Below are 23,561 nucleotides of genomic sequence, written 5' to 3' on the forward strand. Positions count from 1 at the left end.
ATATAGTTATTTATCTCTTTTTAAAAAAATCGAATAAATGACTCATTCAGAATATCCTACCAACAAATTTCAGCTGATCAATTCCTGCCTTTCCAAGTATAGATCAATCCTGCCCTTCAGACCTTTTTCCAATAATTTCCTTACTACTGACAGACTAATTAGTCTACAATTATCTTGTTTATTTCATTTTGAATAACATACCATTTTGCTGTCTTGCAATCATGAGATAGAGAGGGTAATTGTGTATTTTACCCAGAGTAGGGGAATCAAGATCCAGAGGACATAGATTTAAGGTAAGGGGGGTAAAGGGCTTGTCCCTCTTGGGAGTCATTTACGTGACATCCTAAAAATTGGTTGGCGCGTCGTGACATGCGCATGGCGCATGGTGCGGTGTGGTGACATATGCAGTGATGCGCGGTAACGTGCGGCGCCCCAGGATTTTGGAATGCTCAAAATCCTCGTGCGCCACCTGCGTGACGTATCCCTTGCGCACGCTGACATACTGACGGCGTACGTGTAGCGCGTGATGATGCATGGTTATGCACGGTGATGCACGAACATTGCCTATGCTAATTTATCATGCATCACCGTGCGTCAACGTCCGTAACCATGCGCCGCCCGTACGCTGTCGGTGCACCATTTGCGCGTCATTTGAGCGCCGCACCAGGTCACCATCCGGGTATAAAGCGCGCGTGGTTTTGAAAAATATTCACTGGGAAAATCCTTGCCACGGAGATCGGACTAAGTACGAACGACATCACAATAGGCTCCCAAAAGAAGTAGGGCCCTCAAGAGCACTTGGCACGCGACTGTCGTACTGCTGGACGATTTTCACGCGACAGATACTACCGACCTGTCGCATAAATGACGCACAAATGACACCCAAGTGGGACAGGCCCTTAAAGATTTCACAGGAACCTGAGGGGCAAGTTTTGTACACAAAGGGTGGTAGGTGTATTGAAGGAGCTGCCGGAGGAGGTAGTTGAGCCAGGTACTATCACAACGTTAAAACAAAATTGGACAGGTACATGGATAGGATAGGTTTACAGCAGGGGCCTCCAAACTTTTCAGCATGAGGGCCACATTATATATTTGGCACATCTTTGCGGGCCATAGGAAAAAAATTAAGAAATGTCAACCACTCACTCACCCACACTAGAATTTCATCATTCAAACTGAAATCTCCTACTACAATATTTTTCTCTTTGTTGAATACAGATGAAAATTATTATTTGATAACCATGCCCATATCTTTTAGCTCCACTCACAAATTGCCCCTTTGTCCCTAATTGGTCACATTCTATCCCTCATTACCCTCTTGCTCCTAATATATTTATAAAATCCCTCGGGGTTTCCTTAATCTCACTTGGCTGTGATATTGTGTGGCCCCCTTTTGCAATCCTAATTTACGTTTTAAGTAGCTGCACAGATAGTGGACGCATTGGTTGAAATTCTTCAGAACTCTGTAAACTCTGGGAGGGTACCAGTGGATTGGAAAGCAGCCACAGTGAAAATCTTAGCGTATCTACGGCTCCCCTCTTTCCATGGCACATATTGTTTCTTCAAAACACTGCAATCAATTAGTGCAATGTAATTTCCCTTACATTCAGCCAGGTTGAGTGACCCTTGATTTAGTTTAGTTTGGAGATTCAGCACAGAAACAGGCCCTTCGGCCACTGGGTCCGCGCCGACCAGCGATCCCCACATATTAACACTATACGACACACACTCGAGACAAGTTTTACATTTACCAAACCAATTAACCTACAAATCCGTACGTCTTTGGAGTGTGGGAGGATACCAAAGATCTCAGAGAAAATCCACGCCGGTCACGGGGAGAACGTACAAACTCCGCACAGACAACACCCGTAGTTGGGATCAAACCCGGGTCTCCACCGCTGCATTCGCTACAAGGCAACAACTACCGTTGCACCACCGTATTCTATCTGCAATAAGAAGATAGACACAAAATACTGGAGTAACTCAGCAAGTCAGGCAGCATTCCCAGAGAAAAGCTGTAGGTGACGTTTCAGTTCAACACCCTTCTTCAGACCCATCTTCCTACTTCTGTCTGTAATGTTTAGCTTAGCTTAGAGATGCTGTATGGAAACAAGCCCTTCGGCGCACCGAGTCCAAGCCGACCAACAATCTAATGTACTTTAGTTCTATCCTATACACTAGGGATAATTTGCAGAAGCCAATTAACCTACAAACCTGCGTGTCTTTGGAATGTAGGAGGAAACTAGAGCACCCAGTGAAACCCCGTGTGGTCACAAGGAGATTGCACAAAACCCCACACAGACAGTGCCCGAGGTCAGGATAGAACCCTGGTCTCTGGCCCTGTAAGGCAGCAACTCTACCGCTGCACCACTGTGCCACCCAAAATAATAGCTTCCCATAGTAACATAATGGCTTCCATCTTTTTACTTGTAACAGGTATTAAACATTGTTGGAAGGACCTGCAGATGCTGGTTTGCACCGAAGATAGACACATATTGCTGGAGTAACTCAGCGGGACAGGCAGCATCTCTGGATAGAAGGACTGGGTGATGTTTTGGGTCGAGACCCTCCTTCAGACTTAAACAAGCTGACCACCAGCTTTTGGCCTTCCTCACTTTTGCATTAGCAATTTTTGATTTGTTATTTTTCAATCATAAAATCTTCTCCAAATCTAGGGAATTATATCAATGTAAAACAAACACACAGCTATCTCACCAGCCCATTCTTTGAAAAATCTGAGATTAGAATCTGAGGACTCCAACTATTTCCACCGTATCACTTCCCGAATTGTTGTAAATTTTGTGCACTCCCCCTCCCTCCGAATTTCTGATTTATATTTTCTCTCATGAAAACTCTTGGAAATTACCTATCTATTTTGTTTTACGTTATTAACTCCCCAAACCCACTTTCCATTGGAACACCCAGAATGTTAACACTTTTAAATAGAAAGCATCTATAGAAATGTTTCTTATCTCAATCATCCTCCCTGCATCCGTTCAATGGAACAGTGTTGGTTCTGATGGGATCACCTTGTATTCAAGCGGAGTCTATTCACTCTCTTCCCGTACATCAAATGCACAGACTCTTGTTAGACTTCCTTTGTAATAGCTCTCCTGTCTCCTTTTCTTGTCATTATCTGACATCCTTTTGTCTCGTTTTTTGTTTCCTTGGTCGTAAGGAATAGGAGTAGAATTAGGGCATTCGGCCTATCAAGTCTACTCCGCCATTCAATCATGGTTGATCTATCTTTCCCTCCTAACCCCATTCTTCTGCCGTCCCCCCATAACTTCTCTCAGCCTTTGTCACCTTTTTGGCTCCTTCACATCTCGAGCCTTTGTCCATCCATCTGTCAATCAAAACTCCCCTACACCTGTATCTGAAGAAGGGTCTCGACCCGTAACATCACCCATTTCTTCTCTCCAGAGATGCTGCCTGTCCCACTGAGTTACTCTAGCATTTTGTGTCTATCTTCAGTTTAAGCCAGCATCTGTAGTTCCTTCCTTTACCATATCACTTGTCCTTTTTTCCAGCTATATTTTTCCTAATCCAATCAGTCTGAAGAAGAGTCCCAACCCAAAAATATTGCCAGTCCATGCCTTTTAGTTTTAGTGATACAGCGTGGAAATAGGCCCTTCAGCCCACCGAGTCCATGCCCACCAATGATCACTCGTGAATCATTTCTATCCAACACACAAGAGATACTTTACTGAAGCCAATTAACCTACAAATCGGCATTTGTCCTTTCAGCCAGAAACAACCCTCGTAGTCACAGGGTATACATCCTGCGAATCTGTGGAATTCTCTACCACAGAAGGCAGTGGAGGCCAATTCACTGGATGTATTCAAGAGAGAGTTAGATATAGCTCTTAGGACTAACGGAATCAAGTGCTATGGGAAGAAAGCAGGAACGGGGTACTGATTTTGGATGATCAGCCATGATCATATTGAACGGCAGTGCTGGCTCGAAGGGCTGAATGGCCTTCTCCTGCACCTATTTTCTATGTTTCTATACAAACTCCGTGTAGACAGCACCGTAGTCAGGATCAAACCCGGATCTCTGGCGTTGTAATCCAGCAATTCCACCGCTGCGCCACTGTGCTCCCCTTCCAGTGATGCTGCCCGACCTGTTGAGATACTCCAGCACTCTGTGTTCTACTCAATATTCCAGCATCTGCAGTTCCTCATGTCTACTCAGTAGCAACTAAATTATTTGCTTCAGCAGTAGAATTTTTAAAAAGTAAAACAGAATTGCTCTTTAGAAGTAAGTTGGAAGAGCCAGCGTGTCTTTTAGAGCTTCTTCAACTTGACATAAAGTCTATTGCAATTTTTCTTGTATCTGAGAAGCTCCACTGTTATGAGTCTGAGTGACAAACCTCATTATAAACCATTTGTTTTATACCTGGGAACACAGTTGGCAAGGAGCCTGAGATTTGATTTCTGATCTTATAAAAGATCCACAAAAGATGGTACATGTTCAGAAAAAGTTACTAATGCCTTCTGAAATAAATGTTTGTACTTACGCTGCTATTTCAGATTGGAAAGTATATTCCCAAGTTTCACAGAGTGGAAACACTGAATTATTTCTGAAATATGCAAGAATTTGTAGAAACTCCAACATGGCTTTTGACAGCAAATTATGGAGGGAAAGAAGATAAAAGCTGAAACTGATATAATCGGTTTGGATTTGTTTAGATTTACTTCAGTATAATTAGAAATAATTATCACTATTGGCTGCACAGGCTCTGTAGGGGTGAAATGAATATTCAGTTTCTGTGCAGCATAGTTTTGCCTGAGGGCCTTTTTTCTTCATGCAGTTTATTGAAAGGCCTTCATAAGGAGTTTTGCTCTGAATAAAGTAAAGCCTTGATCATGTTCAGTAAGAGACAGTTGCAGTTATGGGTCAAAGCAAAATGTACAAATGGATACAATTTTCAATTCCTTTTCTTCCTATAACTTTGCAAGAGCTTTTTGCACTGCACCATATCTTGAGATCCAGTTTCCTGTTAATTCCATCAGTACTGCCTGAGCAGAAATGCCCCAGCTAGTTAAAACACAAAAGGGGACAAAGTCAGGGCTGACACCATTGGGTGATAGTTGAGTTCTGGAGTAACTCAACAACTCACACAGCATCACTGAAGAACGTGGATATGTGACATTCCGGGTCAAGGCGCTGACCTGAAACATCCATCTGAGAGCCTCTTCTCCCAACGTTCATTTTAGAGATACATCATAGTAACAGGCCCTGCAGCCCACTGAGCCCACTCTGACCATTGATCACCCGTTTAAACTTATTCTATATTATTCCACTCTCTACGCACTACAGGCAATTTACAGAAGCCAATTAACCTAGAAAACCCGCACACCTTTGAGATATCTGGAGAAAACCCATGCGGTCACAGGGAAGACGAGCAAACTCCACACAGACAGCACCTGAGCTCGGGATCAAAACCCAGGCCTCTGGCGTTGTGAGGCAGCAGCTCTGCTCCCCCTCCCCTTTCAACCTCCCACAACACCCCCACCTACTTCCCCCCCCCTTCCCCCCCCCCACTCCATTCGTCTGAACCCTGGCTGACCTTGCACCAGTTTCTTCCCCCCCCCCCCCCCCCCCCCCCCCCCCCACGCCCAAGGTATGTTAATTAGCTCCACAGTTCACAAACTATGTATCCTTTTGGGCTCCCTCCTGCCCCTATCTCTAGCCTTTGTCCAACAATCTGCCTGTCGGGGTACCCCCACATCTGAGGTGACCTGTTTCCGGCCATAATTTGTCCTGCCTATTTTCACTGTCAGGTTTTATTTCCCTGCTTCCCCTAGTACAATGAGTCTGAGGAAGGGTCCAGACCCAAAACGTCACCTATCCATTTTCTCTATCAGCTCCTCATGAACTCTCATCACAACATTATTTACTCGTTGCAGCACAGACAGAGGCCATTTGGCCTGTGACGCAGACCCATCTGTTTTGTCCAATCATCTTGTACTTTCCCGATATTTTCGGAGACGTGAGTTAAATTGATTTGAGATTGAACTGACAAAAAAAATAACATGATCGTATTCACAAACTCCTGCCAGCTGATCCAGTTCAGAAGATGACTTCAAATTATCTTTATTTTCTTAGGTATAATATCTTTTAATAAATTTCCTATACAAAAATAAATCTGACTTACGAAGGAAACAATCAGTGAACATAAGTGAAACATTTGCAATGCTTCGTTATAGTTTTTTTTTATAATTTTTCATCATTTAAAGAAACATCTTTTCACAGGCAGAGAATGATGGTGAAGGTTTTGTAAATTATCCAAGAGGAACAGCATCTCAATTCTGCTTGGGTAGCTTACAACCCAACAGTATGAACATTGAATTCTCCAATTTTAGAGAATTTTTATAAACACTTCCCTTCCCCTTCCCTCATCTGTTGCTGCCCATGATTTGCCCTGCCTCTTTTCACTGTCATTTTTTCCTGCTTCTCCCATTACAATCAGTCTGAAGAAGGGTCCCGACTTTTATCAGAGGGTGTTGAATCTGTGGAATTAATTGCCATAGAAGGCTGTGGAGGCCAAGTCAATGGATATTTTAAGGTGGCAATTGACAGATTCCCGTATGGGGTGTCAGGGGCTATGGGGAGAAAGCTGGAGAATGGGGTTGAGAGGGGAAAATAGATCAGCCATGATTGAATGGCGGAGTAGACTTGGCTGAATGGCCTAATCCAGCTCTTATTACTTATGTACTTATGAAACATCATCTATCCACTTTCGGCAGAGATGCTGCCTGACCTGCTGAGTTACTCCTGCATTTTGTGTCTATATTTGGTATAAACCAGCATCTGCAGTTCCTTTTTATTACAAAGATATTGGCGACACATTGTACAACAAAGCTTATGTTTGCCAGTTCGAGAAAGAGCAGGTGATTAACCAGAAAATAGACACAAAATGCTGGAGTAAGTCAGAGGGACAGGCAGCATCTCTGAAGAGAAGGAATGGGTGACGTTTTGGGTCGAAACCCTTCTTCAGACTGATGTCAGGGGAGAGGGAGATCAATAGATAAGGAAGTGTAAGGTGTGAAACCAGGACAAATGGGATGGAGATCAAGGAAATGTAGAATAGATCATTGTTAGCTGGGAGAAGGTAACAAATGTAACGTTCTAGTTTGTGCACAGGCCGAGGCAGTTGCCACACATAGCTCCCAATATTGACACCATTTTCCACCAATATAGACTTCCAGCTTTTCAAATATTTCTCTTTTATCCTAATTAACATTGTAGTGCAGAGCCTCCTCCTGCCTTCATTTCATTTTGCATTGTGAATCAAACAAAAAAAAAAACGGATTGGCAACAAAAGATTTTGAAGAAAAAAAACACGTTTTGCACAGAAATACCATGCATTCTCAGAGGAGAAATAAAACTATTTCATGCTTGAAGAGTCTGTTAGATCATGAAAAGTTCCCTCAGGACCAAACACATTGCCATAGAACCGAGAGCTGGACTGATGATGCATTGTATAGATTGAATTTAAGATGATGTTTGTGTTGGCTTTGATGATTGTAAGGCAAACATTCACCAAATGCTGTCGGACTAAACTAGAGTACACTTTTAAAGCGGCAGTCAAAATTCATTGAGCTAGGATTACTGACTAAATGGACTTCACACTGTGGTGGCACAGTGGCACAGCAGTAGAGTCGCTGCCTTACAGCGCCAGAGATCTGGGTTTGAACCTGACTACGGGTGCTTTCTGTACGAAGTTTACACGTTCTCCCTGTGACCATTTGGGTTTTCCCCGGGTGCTCCAGTTTCCTCCCACATACCAAAGAAGTGCAGGTTTGTAGGTTGATTGGCTTCGCTAAATTGTCCCCAGTGTGTAGGATGGAACTAGTGTATCGGTGACTGGTGGTCGGTGTTGTCTTAGTGGGCTGAAGGCACGTTTCCACGCTGTATCTCTAAAACTAAAACTAATTTAAAAAAACTACAGTTGCTGGAAATCTATCCCTCTTCCCTCCCCATTTGGCCCCATACACCCATCAACACACCCCCCTACCCATCTGGGTTTCCTCTCCCATGGCCTAACCTCCTAGCCTCTCCCATATATGGTTCTATCTGTTTAGTTTATTAATATTGTTGCGTGTAACGATGTACAGTTGCGTGCTCTCCGGGTCAGCGAAAAGATTATACATAATTAAAATCAATTCGTCCATATAGTCCAGATATAGGATACAGGACATAATGCTTAGTGCAAGGTAAAGTCTGGTAAAGTCACATTAAAGATTGTTCAAAGGTCTTCAATGGAGTAGATGGTAGGTCAGGACCACTCTCTAGTAGGTTCAGTTACCTAATAACAGCTGGGAAGAAAGAGTCCCTTAATCTGGAGGTGGGTGCTTTCAAAACATCTGAAGAGGAAGTGACCAAAAACTGTGAGACTGGTCCTTGATTATATTGGTGGCCTTGCTAAAGCAGCATGGTGTAGATGGAGGCCAATGGGATAGAGGTTGGTGTGCGTGATGGTCTGGGCTGTGTCGACAACTCTCTGCAATTTCTTGTGGTCTTGGATGAATCTGTTCCCAAACCATGCTGTGATGCGCCTCGTTAAAATGTTTCATACTCCGCAACAGCAGCGTATGAAACATTTCTTGGGGACACGCTGAACTTTCTATGTCTTCTGAGGAAGCCCTTCATTCATCCCTTAACTTTTTCCACTTATCATCTTCTAGCCTTCTAGCCTTCCTCCATCCCTTCTCCCACATGATATTCTCCCTGGGCAGCACAATGGCGCAGCGGTAGAGTTGATGCCATACAGCGCCAACAAACCAGAATCAATCCTGACAATAGATAATCCCTCTACGGAGTTTACACATTCACCCCGTGACTGCGTGCATTTTCTCTGGATGCTCTGGTTCCCTCTCACACTCCAAAGATGTACAGGTTTGTAGGTTTATAAGCGAGTTCGGTATTCCGACTGTGCATGCCCAGGTCATAGGTCATTCGCTATAAACATTCTCGGCAACTGTGGTGCTGCTTTGTGTGCAGGCTTGCGTTTCGTCTGTGGTCTTGGTGGGGCCTGGGTCTCCGGCACTGCGGGAACTGTTGAGATGCTTCTTGGCCGTCCCCATCCCCTCCCTAGTGTCCCGACCCTGTCCGGAGGTGGCCGGAGGTGTTCGTGGTGGCCCTGGCAGTCCCGGAAGTGCAGCCAGCGGTGGGGGGGGGGGGGGGGGGGGCACTGGCTTCAGCTCAGCTCTGCCTATTCCGCCGGGTTGGCCGGCAGCCCTGGGTTGGCCAGCAGTTTGGGGCCGGCTCGGAGTGGTAGACTTGCAGCCGCTCTGCAGGGGGGACGCTGGCTCCGGCTCGGCTGTGCTCTGGGGGATGGGGACAGGGATGGTCCAATGGCGGTTCGGCAGCGCTTGTGGCGCCGGGGACCCGGGTTCAATCCTGGCTGCGGAGGAGGTGCGGATCTCTGTGCGCACTTTCCCGTCTTCCACTCGCATCTGCCCCCTCTATCTCGCTGTTACACCCCGCTCTCCCGCCACCTGGCACCCCGTTCCTCAGATTAAATATATTTTTACACATAAATCATGAATAAAGATAAGAATTTACATACAGTTTACACAGCCAGCGCTACGTTTGTTTTTTCTTTATAGCGAGTCACCTTTGACAAATCCCATGATTCCTTGCATTTTTCGGAATACCAAACTCGCTTATTGGCTTCGGTAAAAATTGTAAAATGTCCCCAGTGTGCACTTTAGTGCTAGTGTATGGGGATCGTTGGTTGACAAGGACTCGGTGGACTGAGGGTCCTGCTTCCACGTTGTATCTCTAAACTAAACTAAACTAAGCTAATCTAAACTAAACTAAACTAAAATCACAATCAAGTCATCCACAGTGCAAAGATACAGGATAAAGGGAATAACATTTTAGTGCAAGAGAAAGTCAAGTAAAATCCAATTAAAGATAGCCTTAAAATCACCGTTATTTTTGAACACTGTCACTAATTATAGCATTAAATTTATTTTCTCTGTTCCAGAGCTTTTACGAAGGACAATCTGCCCCGTGGGATTCAGCCAAGAAAGATGAAAACAGGATGAAGAACAGATATGGGAATATCATTGCTTGTGAGTACCGTTACGCCAGGAAAGTGATCACAAATCGTGATATATGTATCATAAAAGCAACAATACGGCTGTACCAGTGCTGACTGATCTTAGTTTGAGACAGTCCGCTGAGCCTACAAAGTTTTTAAGCCTTTGATTATTCATCTCTTATTTGTGATGCTAACTATAGATGCCCTAGGCCATTTGCAGCCCAGTGTCTGTTATCTTCAGTAGATTTCTTGCTATATTTGCCTCTGGCCATACATTTGTTTTTTGCCCAGCTGTGAAATGCAAACTAATCACCGTCTCAAAACACTTCTTCTTTGCAGCAAAAAAGGGAGGCAGAGTTGAGTTATCGTTAGCCTAAGTTGTTGTGCCTTCAATGCAGCGGGGAAAAGGTCAAGTAAAAGAGAAAACTATTAAAGGTAGACAAAGAATGCTGGAGAAACTCAGCGGGTGAGGCAGCATCTATGGAGAGAAGGAATGGCCAACATTTCGGGTCGAGAGTTTTCACAGAAAAGCTGGAGAAACTCAGCAGGTGCAGCAGCATCTATGGAGCGAAGGAAATAGGCAACGTTTCGGGCCGAAACCCTTCTTCAGACTGATCGGGGGTGGGGGTGGGTCGGGACAAGAAAGGGAAAAGGAGGAGTAGCCAGAAGGCTGGAGGGTGGGAGGAGATAGTAGGGGAGCTGAGGAAGGGGAGGAGACAGCAAGGACTAACAGAATTGGGAGAATTCGATGTTCATGCCCCAGGGGTGTAGACTCCCCAAACGGAATATGAGGTGCTGTTCCTCCAGTGTCCGGTGGTGCGCGCTGTGGCCAGGGAGGAGACCCAGGACAGAGAGGTCGGAGACGGAGTGGGAGGGGGAGTTGAAGTGCTGAGCCACCGGGAGGTCAACTTGGTTATTGCGGACCGAGCGGAGGTGTTCGGCAAAACGATCGCCCAACCTCCGCTTGGTCTCACCGATATAGATCTGCTGGCATCTAGAGCAGCGGACGCAATAGATGAGGTTGGAAGAGATGCAGGTAAACCTCTGTCGCACCTGGAACGACTGCTTGGGTCCTTGAACGGAGTCGAGGGGGTAGGTAAAGGGACAAGTGTTGCATCTCTTGCGGTTGCAAGGGAAAGTGCCCGGGGAGGGGGTGGACCGAGAGGGAAGGGAAGAATTGACAAGGGAGTTATGGAGGGAGCGGTCTTTGCGGAAGGCAGATATGGGGGGAGATGGGAAGATGTGGCGAGTAGTGGGGTCACGTTGGAGGTGGCGAAACTGACGGAGGATTATTTTTTGTATGTGACGGCTGGTGGGGTGAAAGGTGAGGACTAGGGGGCCTCGGCCCTTGTTGCGAGTGCGGTGATGGGGAGAGAGAGCAGTGTTGCGGGGTATGGAAGAGACCCTGGTGCGAGCCTCATTTATGGTGGAGGAGGGGAACCCCCGTTCCCTGAATAGTGAGGACATTTCAGATGTCCTGGTGTGGAACGCCTCATCCGTGGAGCAGATGCGGCGTAGACGGAGGAATTGGGAGTAGGGGATGGAGTCCTTACAGGAAGCAGGGTGGGAAGAAGTGTAGTCCAGATAGCCATGGGAGTCAGTGGGTTTATAGTGTAGGGTCGAGACCCTTCTTCAGACTGTTGGTACTGTTGAATACCACAACCCTGCCAACCTGTCTTCACTCTCCATAAGACCATAAGACAGAGGACCAGAATTAGACCGTTGAGTCTACTTTTAGTTTAGTTTTAGAGCTGCAGCACTGAAACTTGCCCTTCGGTCCACCAATTCAGCGCCGACCATCGATCCCCATACACTAGAACGATCCGACATACTGGGGACAATTTACAATTTTACCTAACCCAATTAACCTACAACCCTGTATGACTTTGGAGTGTGGGAGGAAATCGGAGCACCCGGGGAAAACCCACACGGTCACGGGGAGAGCGTGCAAACTCTGTACAGACAGTATCCATAGTCAGGATTGAACCCGGGTCTCCGGCGCTGTAAAGCAGCAACTCTCCGGCTGCGCGACCGTGTCAGTATCCTGCCATTCAATCAATGGCTGATCTATTTTTCCCTCTCAACACCAATCTCCTGCCTTCTGCCCGTAACCTTTAATGCTCTTCCTTATCCATATCCACGATGTACTCAGCACCCTGTGGTGACCAACGTTCATGGAATGCCTCCAGAGTCCCCGTTGACACTGCATCTTCCCACTCCAGTCCCCATGGACATCGCTGTTCCCACTCCAGAGTCCCCGTTGACACCGCATGTTCCCAATCCAGTCCCCGTGGACACCGCATGTTCCCACTCCAGTCCCCGTTGACACCGCATCTTCCCACTCCAGAGTCCCCGTGGACACCGCTGTTCCCACTCCAGAGTCCCCGTGGGCATGGACCTAAGCCCGGAAGAGGGGCAGGCAGTTGACTTAAGCAGAACTGCCCGCTACCTTTGGATGGTCATCTTAGTCAGGCTGAGGAGCAAACCCGCCCCTCACCCCTTCCCGCTCCCCCTGACTGACCCTCCTCCTTCCATACTGGGCATCGGGATGAAATCAGCTTTTCCCAGTGATGGTGAGCTCCACACTCTCACCAGAGAATATTGGATCAGCCATGATTGAATGGCAAGGGGTTACCAGGTTGCGCATCGGTAGAATTGCTGCCTTACAGCGCTAGACTAAATGATGCACGGTGCTCATGTAAGCTTGGATTCTTATCCTATAATAGTCTGTCCTAGTCTTCAAGCAAACTGAATGCAAAGAAAGACTGGATGGACTCGGTTTGTACCCACTAGAATTTAGAAGATTGAGGGGGGATCTTATAGAAACTTACAAAATTCTTAAGGGGTTGGACAGGCTAGATGCAGAAAGATTGTTCCCGATGTTGGGGAAGTCCAGAACAAGGGGTCACAGTTTAAGGATAAGGGGGAAATCTTTTAGGACCGAGATGAGGAAAACCTTTTTCACACAGAGAGGGGTGAATCTCTGGAATTTGCTCCCGCAGAAGGTAGTCGAGGCCAGTTCATTGGCTATATTTAAGAGGGAGTTAAATGTGGCCCTTGTGGCTAAAGGGATCAGGGGGTATGGAGAGAAGGCAGGTACAGGATACTGAGTTAGATGATCAGCCATGATCATATTGAATGGCGGTGCAGGCTCGAAGGGTCGAATGGCCTACTCCTGCACCTATTTTCTATGTTTCTATGTTTCTATGAATAAACTGCTACATAAAAGATAACTGCACTGCAGTAAAGACTGAATGATGCTGTTAAAATAAAAAAGGCGAAGCACAGAATTTGTTCTTGTTTGGGGAAATTCAAGGCTCATCTCCATGGTGGCGATCTTTACCTCAATTTCTCCCTCAAAAAATGAGCAAAATGATAATCAATTTGGTTGTGTATCATGAAAGTTCATCTCCTCAGATCTCTTTCAACTATATTATAAAATTACTCTAGAGTTTTACGTCCTTCCTATGTGCAATATTTTACACTTGGCCCTGTATTTTCATTTTCATCACTTTGCACTTCGTTGCTTAATAGCTAACATCATAATACCTCATATCAAGGATATTGCATATATTTGTTTAAAATTGAATTAAGGTAGGACAACTCTCATAATTGCATCACCATTATTTCTTCAGATATGAAGAGCCTGTAGAATTGTGAAGGCCATCGCTGTGATAAAACAGGATCTTATACATCGTTAAATGATTTGTGCGTTTGACATGTAAATTAGTTGTTGAAGCCCCATTCCACTTCTCCATATGTACAGAAGACCCCCGATTTATATTAGTTCTCTTTCCCCATCAGCCATGCTGTCTATATGCAAATAGAATTTAGAATTTTGTAGCAACATTCTGCTTTGTGTAGAAACTGTGGTTTAAAGTTTAGTTTAGAGATACAGTGTGGAAATGGACCCTTCAGCCCACCGAGTCTATGCAGGCCAGCGATCACCCATTCACAATGTTTAAGAAGGAACTGCAGATGCTGGAAAATCAAAGGTAGACAAAAATGCTGGAGAAACCCAGAGGGCAGCTGAGTTTCTCCAGCATTTTTGTCTACCACCCATTCACACTAGTTCTATTCTACACACTAGGGACAGAGGAGGAAACCGGAGCACCCGAAGTATATGCGGGCCTGTTTCCGCGCTGAATCAATGAACTAAAAATGAAACTAATTGTTATCTCAATTCTTCTTATGTCCATCCCACTGTTTCTTTTACTTTGTACCAAATGTGGCCACTCTGATGTTGATGCTTATTAAGGCATAGAGTCAGACAGCGTGGAAACAGGCCCTTCGGCCCAACTAGCCCACACTGAACAACATGCCCCATCTACACTAGCCCCATCTGCTTGTGTCTGACCCATATCCCTCTGAACCTGGTCTATCCATGTACCTGTCTAAATGTTTCTTAAACTTTGCGACAGTAACTGCCTCAGCTACCTTCCCCGCAGCTCGTTCCATAAGGTCTGTGACATTTATTTATTTACTAATCCCTGGCTGTTTGGTTCTTCAGATGATCATTCCCGGGTCCGACTGCAGGCTTTGGAGGGTGATTCAAATTCTGATTACATTAATGCAAACTTCGTGGAGGTAAGTGACTGAAAACTGGAACGTATCTTTGAGAATTTATTTTAGCTGATTAAAGGCCATTGTGGGTGAATGAGGATTTCTTTCAAATGTGTGTTCCCAGCGTTTGAGACCAAATAATTTGAGATGATTGAGACATTTAACAGAGGCAGATTAAGCCTCCTTTTTACTCTTGCTTACAATTTGACTGGGCAGCTTGCAATGCTCATCCCAGCTTTTGCTCATCCAGTGCCTGTCATGCTATGATTTCTCCTGGAAAGGCTCTGGTGTAACACTAATTAAGGATACAAAGTGCTGGAGTAACTCAGCGGGTCAGGCAGCATCTCTGGAGAAAAAGAATGGATGCCATTTCAGTTGGGAACCCTTCTTCAGACCCAAAATGCCACCCTTCCTTTTTCTCCAGAGATGGTGCCTGTTCCGCTGAGTTACTTCAGCACTTTGTGTCCATCTTTGGTAAAAACCAGCATCAGCAGTTCCTTTCTACACTGATTTAAACATTTCTATTCACTGACCTTTGTCTATCAGAAACAGGCTATCTGTGTGGTCATTGTCCAGCAGAAACTCTTTGTTATGAGACATGGGTTGAATTATTGTACCATAAGGAGTTCAAATAAGATAAGGTCCCACAAGGAAATGAGTATATGTGATTGCACTTGTGTAAGAATGTAAGTGATTTTGTAATCATTCTGGATCACAGTTTCTCAAGGAATTGAGAAACTTTCTAAAGAGACCAGTGATGTGGAAGGAGTTTGTTGTCCACTATTGGAACTTATTATTTAACAGCTGATCTATCTTCTACCCACCTGAGAGTGCTTGAAGACAACACTGAACGATATGGGTTTTATTCCTGTTTCTCAGTGAAATTAGTTTTTACTTTAGTTTAATTTAGAATTACAGCACGGAATCAAGCCCTTCGGCCCACCGAGACTGTGTCAACCAGCGATCCCCGTACACCAACACTATCCAACACACTAGGAACAATTTACAATTTTACCAAGCCAATTAGTCTACACACCTGCACGACTTTGTGTGGGAGGAAACCAGAGCACTCGGAGAAAATCCAAGCAGGTCATGGGGAGAACGTACAAACTCCATACAGATAGCACCCGTAGTCAGGGTCCAAACTAGGTCTCTGGCGCTGTAAGGCAGCAAGTCTACCACTGCGCCACTGATGCCTCTTACAGTAATTTAGTAAAGGCACATGGGAATCTGTATGGAAGCAAATTGCTTCAGTTTATGTCAAACAAATTGTCTTCTTAACCTGCATTCTGCACCCCCCCCCCCACACCCCCCCCCCCCCCATCCACACACACACACCCCCTCCCACACCCCCATGCACGCATCTCTCCAAACTGCTGAAGAGTAATTATTGTTTAACTTTATGTTTGCAACATGGTTATCTCAATTTTTAATCACATAACACTCATCAGGTGTGAGGTACCTTCTAGTTTATTTAATTAGGTATATTAATAATTAATGGTTAGATGGAAATAATTTGAGGTTATAGTATTTTGAGGATGATTTCCCAACAACAAAAATGACAGGGAGAGCAATTTATCTTTAATTATTCATATCCAAAGTCTGCAAGAGCATCGCCAAGTGGTTGAATTCACCTCCAGTGCATTCAGTTCATTCAAAACAATGAAACCCACATGGTCACAGGGAGAATGTGCACACTCAACATAGACGGCACCCAAGGACAGGATCAGGATCGAACCCGGGTCGCTGAAACTATGAGGCAGCAGCTCTACCCGCTGCACCACTGTGCCACCCATTGTTATCTGGACAATATTTATCTTCACTCCATTCCTCGAAGCTCTCCACCCTTTCCTCCTTCTGAAACTCAAAATGCAATGCTTATTCTTAAACTGTAACCCCGGGTTCTGGTCTCCCCCAACATCAGGAATATTTTTCCTGCATTTAGCCTGTCCAATCCTTTAAGAATGTTGTATCTTTCTATAAGATCTCCTCTCATCCTTCTAAATTCCAGTGAATACAAGCCCAGTCATCATATCTCAGTCCTGCCATCCCGGGAATTAATTTTGTGAACCTAAGCTGCACCCACTCAATAGAAATAATGTCCTTCCTCAAATTAGGAGACACAAATTGCACACAATACTCCAGGTGTGGTCTCACCAGGGCCCTGTGCAACTGCAGTAGGAGCTCTTGCTCCTAAAGTTAGATCCTCTCGCAATGAAGATTAGCTTTCTTCACTGCGTGCTGTACCTGCATGCTTACTTTCAGTGACTGATGTGCAAGCATACCCAGGTCTCATTGCACCTCCCATTATCCTAATCTGACACCATTCAGATAATAATCTGCCTTCCTGTTTTTGCCACCAAAGTGGATAACCTCACATTTATCCACATTAAACTGAATCTGCAATGTATCTGCCATGTCACCCAACCTGTCCAAGTCACCTTGCAGCCTCATAGCATGCTTATCGCAGCTCACACTGCCACCCAGCTTTGTGTCATCCGCAAATTTGGTGATGTTACATTTAATTCCCTCGTTTAAATCGTTAATATATATTGTAAACAACTGGGGTCCCAGCACCGAGTCTTGCGGCACCCCACTAGTCAATTTCGTCTGCAGGAGAATTTTAAAAATGTTGAAGTAGTTCATTGGTTTGATTCTCAACATTTATAAGAGAAAATCTTTGCATTAGAACACATTCCTACATTATCTTACTGAGCTCTTATTCCATCTTCTAGGGCTATCACAGACCGAACCACTATATCGCCACCCAAGGTAAGCAAGTATTACATTTCTTAGTATGAGTGCGCAGAATCATGGCGCATAGCAGACAATGTTCATATGTTGTTATAGTTTTTGCTATTCACCAGCATCAATAAAGAGAAGGAAGTGCACCATGCATTATATTTACAGAGAAGAAACATTTCAAATAAGATGGATTTATTTGATGCCTGACATAGGCGGGGCCTCTGCTTTATGGTGGCTTTTCCAACAGTGGTATAGGATAAATTAAGAAATTGGTGTGCTCCTTTTCCTCACTCCCTCTTCCCTAGCATCACCCTCCCACACACATACACGCACAATGAAGAGAGAGAGGATGGGGAGAAGAGAGAGTGAGAGAGAGAGAGAGAGAGAGAGAGAGAGAGAGAGAGAGAGAGAGAGAGAGAGAGAGAGAGAGAGAGAGAGAGGAGAGGATGGAGAGAGATGGGAGAGAGAGAGAGGATAGACGGGAGAGAATGATGAAAGAGTAGGGAGAGAAGGGGAGAAGGAGGGAATAGTGGGAGAGAGAGAGAGAGAGCAAGAGGGAGAGGGAGATGGCTGGTCTCTGGACTGTTCAGTTAAATAACTGGCAGAGTAGAATATTTTGTCAATGATCAGAAACTGGCACAATACAGAGAGATCGTAAATGCCATTAAACAAAATACAGAAAATAAATGAATGCTATACACTCAACATGCAATTAGAAGGCATTTGGTATGTTGACCTTTAATTGCAAAGGAATTGGAGTCCAGGTAAGTCGTGCTACAATTGTCCAGAGCTTCAGCGAGGCCATACCTGGAGAACTTGTGTAGCAAGTTTGTCTTGCTATTTCCTGGTACTGATATTCAATGAAGCTGAGAAGGAAGAGTGGGCGACAGATAGCACAATGGGCTAAGAGTTCGGCTGGCGACCGGAAGGTAGCCGGTTCAAATCCCGCTTGGAGTGCATACTGTCGTTGTGTCCTTGGGCAAGACACTTCACCCACCTTTGCCTGTAATGGAATGTAATTACGGCGGCAGGCGCGGGCACACCGCGACGCCCTGTGTCTCCCTTTCAAGGGAGATGCTAAAAATGCATTTCGTTGTCTCTGTACTGTACACTGACAATGACAATAAATTGAATCATTTCATTTCATTTCATTTCAAGAGAAACATATAGTTTGCTTAGGGGGCATTTCCCGTTTAAAACCAATGGGCTTAGTCTTAAAGTCATGGATGAACCATTCAGGAATGATTGCAAACTTATTTTACACGAATGGCTGTAATTTTCAACCCTACGGCCAGTAAGTGCTCATGCATTGAATACATTCAAGCTGGATCATATTAGGCAAGGGGAATCAATGATATGCCAGAAATGTGGAGATATAGCGGAACATAGAAACATAGAAAATAGGTGCAGGAGGAGGCCATTCGGCCCTTCGAGCCAGCACCGCCATTCATTGTGATCATGGCTGATCGTTCCCTATCAATAACCCGTGCCTGCCTTTTCCCCATATCCCTTGACTCCGCTAGCCCCTAGAGCTCTATCTAACTCTCTCTTAAATCCATCCAGTGACATGGCCTCCACTGCCCTCTGTGGCAGGGAATTCCATAAATTCACAACTCTCTGGGTGAAAACGTTTTTTCTCACCTGTGTCTTAAATGACCTCACCTTTATTCTAAGACCGTGGCATTTATTCTGGACTCGCCCAACATTGGGAACATTTTTCCTGCATCTGGCTTGTCCAATCTCTTTATAATTTTATATGTTTCCATAAGATCCCCCTCACGCTTCTAAACTCCAGTGAATATAAGCCTAGTCTATTCAATCTTTCCTCATATGACAGTCCCACCATCCCAGGGATCAATCTCGTGAACCTACATGAACCTTATTAAATGATGGAACAAACTTGAAGGGTCATTTTATTTCGAAGTCACGTGAGTGATTACGTGAAGAGCCCGCCAGTCCGTGTGCGCGTCAATACACCAGACGCAATTTGCTGGGTCGGAGCAGTTCGCAACTGCTCTGGCAGGTAAGTAAAATTTACTTTCACCGGGCCGCTGCAACAGCGGTCCCAGAGTAGCTGATGGAGGCGGCCGCTCCTGCCGGCTGCCACCATTGGAGCTCTGTACGGGAGCAGGCGGACGATTTCAGAGGCCGCCATGGAAGCTTCATAGGCGCTCAGTTTTCATTATTACCGGCCGGATTTTAGCCACCAAGAGTCAAGAGTCAATTTAATTGTCATTTGGACCCCTGGAGGTCCAAACGAAATGCCATTTCTGCAGCCATACATTACACACAAATAGTCCCCAGACACAACATAATTACATTTTACATAAACATCCATCACATAGCTGTGATGGAAGGCCAAAAAAAACTTATCTCTCCACTGCACTCTCCCCTCCCCGATGTCAGAGTCAAAGTCAAAGCCCCCGGCTGGCGATGGCGATTGTCCCGCGGCCATTGAAGCCACGCCGGGTGGTGCGAGGTCGCACACCGGGTCTTGGTGTTGGAGCCCCCGGTGTGCGCTCGCAAAGTCCCGCGGCCATTCCAGCCGCGCGGGGCAGTGGTGTCAGGCCCCGCTCCAGGAGCTCTTCAACCCCGCAACACGGGCGGGAGAATTCGCCGTTGCAGGAGCCCCGAAAAGCGGTCTCCCTCCAGGGAGCCGCGGGCTCCCGGTGCCGCCGTCCGCAGACCCGCAGTAGCAGCCTTCGCATCAGCAGCAGCAGCGGCATCGGCAGCAGCAGCAGCAGCAGCAGCAGCGGCAGCAGCAGCAGCAGCGCTCCTCCACCGCTCCACCCGCTCCGGTCTCGGCCAGCTCCGCGACGGCAACGGTGAGTCGGCACCAGAGTCCCCGGCTTCTTCCCGTTGGAGGCCGCTCCTCGTTGCGGCCCCAACGACAACTGAGACCCGACGAGAAAAGGTCGGGTCTCCAGTGCAGGGAGAGATTCAAAAGTTTCCCCCCCCCCCTGGTTCAGGGTTGCAATACCCCACCCCCACCCCCCCACACACACACCCCACATAAAATAACAAAAAACTACATAAACCTAATGGAGTTCCACCTGGTTCAGGGTTGGAATATTCCTCCCACTAGAAAGACTATCGGAGATGGTGTCACAAAATATGCTCCGTGTTACGGAAGCATGCACAAGCAGTCCGAGGCATACGCATGTGGCAACGCCTGGTTCGGGGTGCACTATTTCTCCCACTATAAGGGTGTCAGAGATCAGTATGGAACTGACTCCGAACATGACTCCGAACATGAGTATGTGCCTGAATCCCATGCTTTAATGCATAATGTGCGAGAGTCGCATCAGGAAGAGCTGCCTGCTCTTGCCTCTAAATTTGCTGTTCCCTCGGGGACGGATAAGCCACTACAAGAGGGGTTGGCCAGCGGCATCAGCTATCTAACAGAAATATAGCTCATCGGTTCCCTAGACAAAATCCAATGAACGCAATGGGGATATTGGAAAACAAACCACTGCCACGTGTTGTGATCTTGTTCGTTGACGTGGCTTTGTGCAACATATGAGGCAGATGACATTGTGCGCCGAAGGGCCTGCTCCTGAGTTGTATCGTACCATGAACCATGGTGCTGGAGTATAAAACAGACCACACTCCATGCACAAAATGGCCAAATCATCCCCTGGTTAGATAAGTGTGAGATATCCCAAATGTAGTGCAGGTACATTCAGAAATATTTTAAAAACTGTTATAAAACATCCAAACTCCAAACTTAAAATATAAAAAAATCTAAAATCTTAAAGAAATAGAGTTCCTAAATATTTATACACATATAAATATTTCAAAATGTTCAAACCTAGGTACAGTAAAAATCTATTTAAGCAGTTCAGATAATACTATCCATAAACTCAATCGTCAAACTCAAGTACAATCTGTAGTCTGTAGAGCAAGGGGATGATACAGAGTGCAGAAAATATAGTTCTCAGTATTGAGACGCATCAGTTTCCAAGACAAAGTCCAATAACCACAATGAGTAGAGGTGAATCAGACAGTACCCTAGCTTATGATAGGACCGTTCGATAACAGAGAGGAAACTGTTGCTGAGTCTGGCAATGCGCACTTTCAAGCTTCTGTACCTTTTGTCCAATTGGAGCAGGGAGATGAAAGAATGGCTGGGTTGGGTCAAGCCTTTGATTGTGTTGGCTACGTTTCTGAAGCGTGAAGTGTAGATGGAGTCAGTGTTGGGGAGTCTGGCCTGTGGGGTGAAATGGGCTTCATCACCAACACTGCAATTTCTGAAGTTCTTGGGAAGAGCTGTTCACAAACCAAGTTGTGATGCAACCTGGCAACATTGTGCATCTGTAACCACTGTAACACAATTTCAGTATGTCCAAACTTGCATCGGAAACCCAATTTGATCATGGATTTGTACAGAAATCGTTCCAGCCATTACCTTTTAGTCCCAACACTATCTCATTAAACTTCATCTGGTCACAGTGTCCATCCTTAATAAATGAATGTGTGTGCGAATGAACTGCAGATGCTGCTTTATACCGAAGATAGACTTAAAAAGTTTTTGGGTCGAGACTCTTCTTCAGACTGGTCACGACCCAAAACATCACCTATTCCTTTTCTCCAGAGATTCTGCCTAACCCGTGGAGTTACTCCAGCTTTTTGGGTCTATCTTCATAATAAATCCAAATTCTTCCCCAGCATTATTCTGTAATAAAACATAGTTAAGCCATGGTGTCAAACTAAAGATTTTGTGTTAAACCACTCTGTACTATATTCGATTCAACCCAATGCTTCAGTGCTAGATCTGTCGTGCGTCAATTTCTCACTCTATTAATCTGTACTCAGCTGCAGCATCACTCCCCGATAAATCCAAATCCAGTCAGTGCTACCCTGAGTAAAGCTGACAGAGTGGTCCTGCCACGGAGCATTAATTTGAAGCATTGTCACAGCACTGGTAATATATTTGGTTAGAGACTCCACAGATTTTGGCAGACATGTGGACAGTTTGAGTAGTTGACAAGAAAGGGTAAGCGGTGAATTTCAAACAGAAGGCTAGGTTAGAGTGGATGTGGAGAGGATGATTTTACTAGGACCAGAAGGCCCAGCCTTAGAATAAAAGGACTTATCTTCAAGTTTTTTTTGGCTTAGTTTAGAGATACAGAGCGGAAACAGGCCCTTCGACCCACCGAGTCCACATCGTCCCTAACCATCGCTATAGACCAACACTATCCTACACAAGGGGACAATTTACAATCTTTACCAAAGCCAATTAACCTACAAACCTCCATGTCCTTGGAATGTGGGAGGAAACTGGGGCAGCCAGAGAAAACCCACGTAGTCACGGGGAGAACGTACAAACTCCATACTGACAATATCTGGAGTCAGGATCATACCCGCAGCTTCTCTAAAACTGAAGATTCAAGATTCAAGATTCAAGATTCAATTTATTTGTAATTTGGACCCCTTGAGGTCCAAACGAAATGACGTTTCTGCAGCCATACATTACAAACAAATAGACCCAAGACACAACATAATTTACATAAACATCCATCACATCACTGTGATGGAAGGCCAAAAAAACTTATCTCTCCACAGCACTCTCCCCCCCCCCCACCCCCCCCGATGTCAGAGTCAAAGTCAAAGCCCCCGGCTGGCGATGGTGATTGTCCCGCGGCCATTAAAGCCACGCCGGGTGGTGCAAGGTCACCTAACTAAAGATAACACTGCACATAGATGCAATCAAGCACTATAGGCAGAGCAATGGGAAAGATGCAGAGTAAAATAGATTTAAAAGAATAGAGCGATTGATGATCTGATGATAGTAGAACCTCCTCTGGGAACAGCACACAAAGACCTAACATCCGTCAATGCCATCTTAGGAGATACATTACATTTCTGCATTTAAGTTTCTGTAATCTAAAAGATCTAGGAAACATGAGGTGGGCTGAGAGGGGGGGGACAGGGCTGCCAACTCTCACGCATTGAGTGTGAGACTACGCATTTCGACAAATTCTCACGCTCTCACGCTGATCACAATTTTCTCACGCTCTGTCGTGAGAAATTCTGTAATCAACGAGAATTTCAAAACTCATATCAACTGCATGGGCCACGGATGTTGGAGAGCCAGATCTGAGGAATGGATGGAAGCAGAAGCAACGGCGGAGGCAAATGCTGACGAGGAGCCAGGGATGGCGAGTGTTTGCCGGGCTGGCGAGTCGCTCGCTG

At 45.5% G+C, this 23,561-nt stretch overlaps 1 protein-coding gene across 12 annotated transcripts in view; it reads left to right on the forward strand.

Annotated features, from left to right (window-relative positions):
- LOC129696231 (receptor-type tyrosine-protein phosphatase mu-like) overlaps nucleotides 1–23,561 on the forward strand; it is a 905,597-nt gene that overhangs the window by 790,173 nt on the left and 91,863 nt on the right. For all 12 annotated transcript variants that reach the window (XM_055633926.1, XM_055633914.1, XM_055633916.1 and 9 more), the window contains 3 exons: nucleotides 10,002–10,089; nucleotides 14,569–14,645; nucleotides 17,357–17,393. In XM_055633926.1, coding sequence (XP_055489901.1) covers nucleotides 10,002–10,089; nucleotides 14,569–14,645; nucleotides 17,357–17,393 — 202 coding nt within the window. The remainder of the gene's footprint in view (nucleotides 1–10,001; nucleotides 10,090–14,568; nucleotides 14,646–17,356; nucleotides 17,394–23,561) is intronic.

Source organism: Leucoraja erinacea, chromosome 4 (assembly GCF_028641065.1).
Source record: "Leucoraja erinacea ecotype New England chromosome 4, Leri_hhj_1, whole genome shotgun sequence".
Lineage (NCBI taxonomy): Eukaryota > Metazoa > Chordata > Chondrichthyes > Rajiformes > Rajidae > Leucoraja > Leucoraja erinaceus.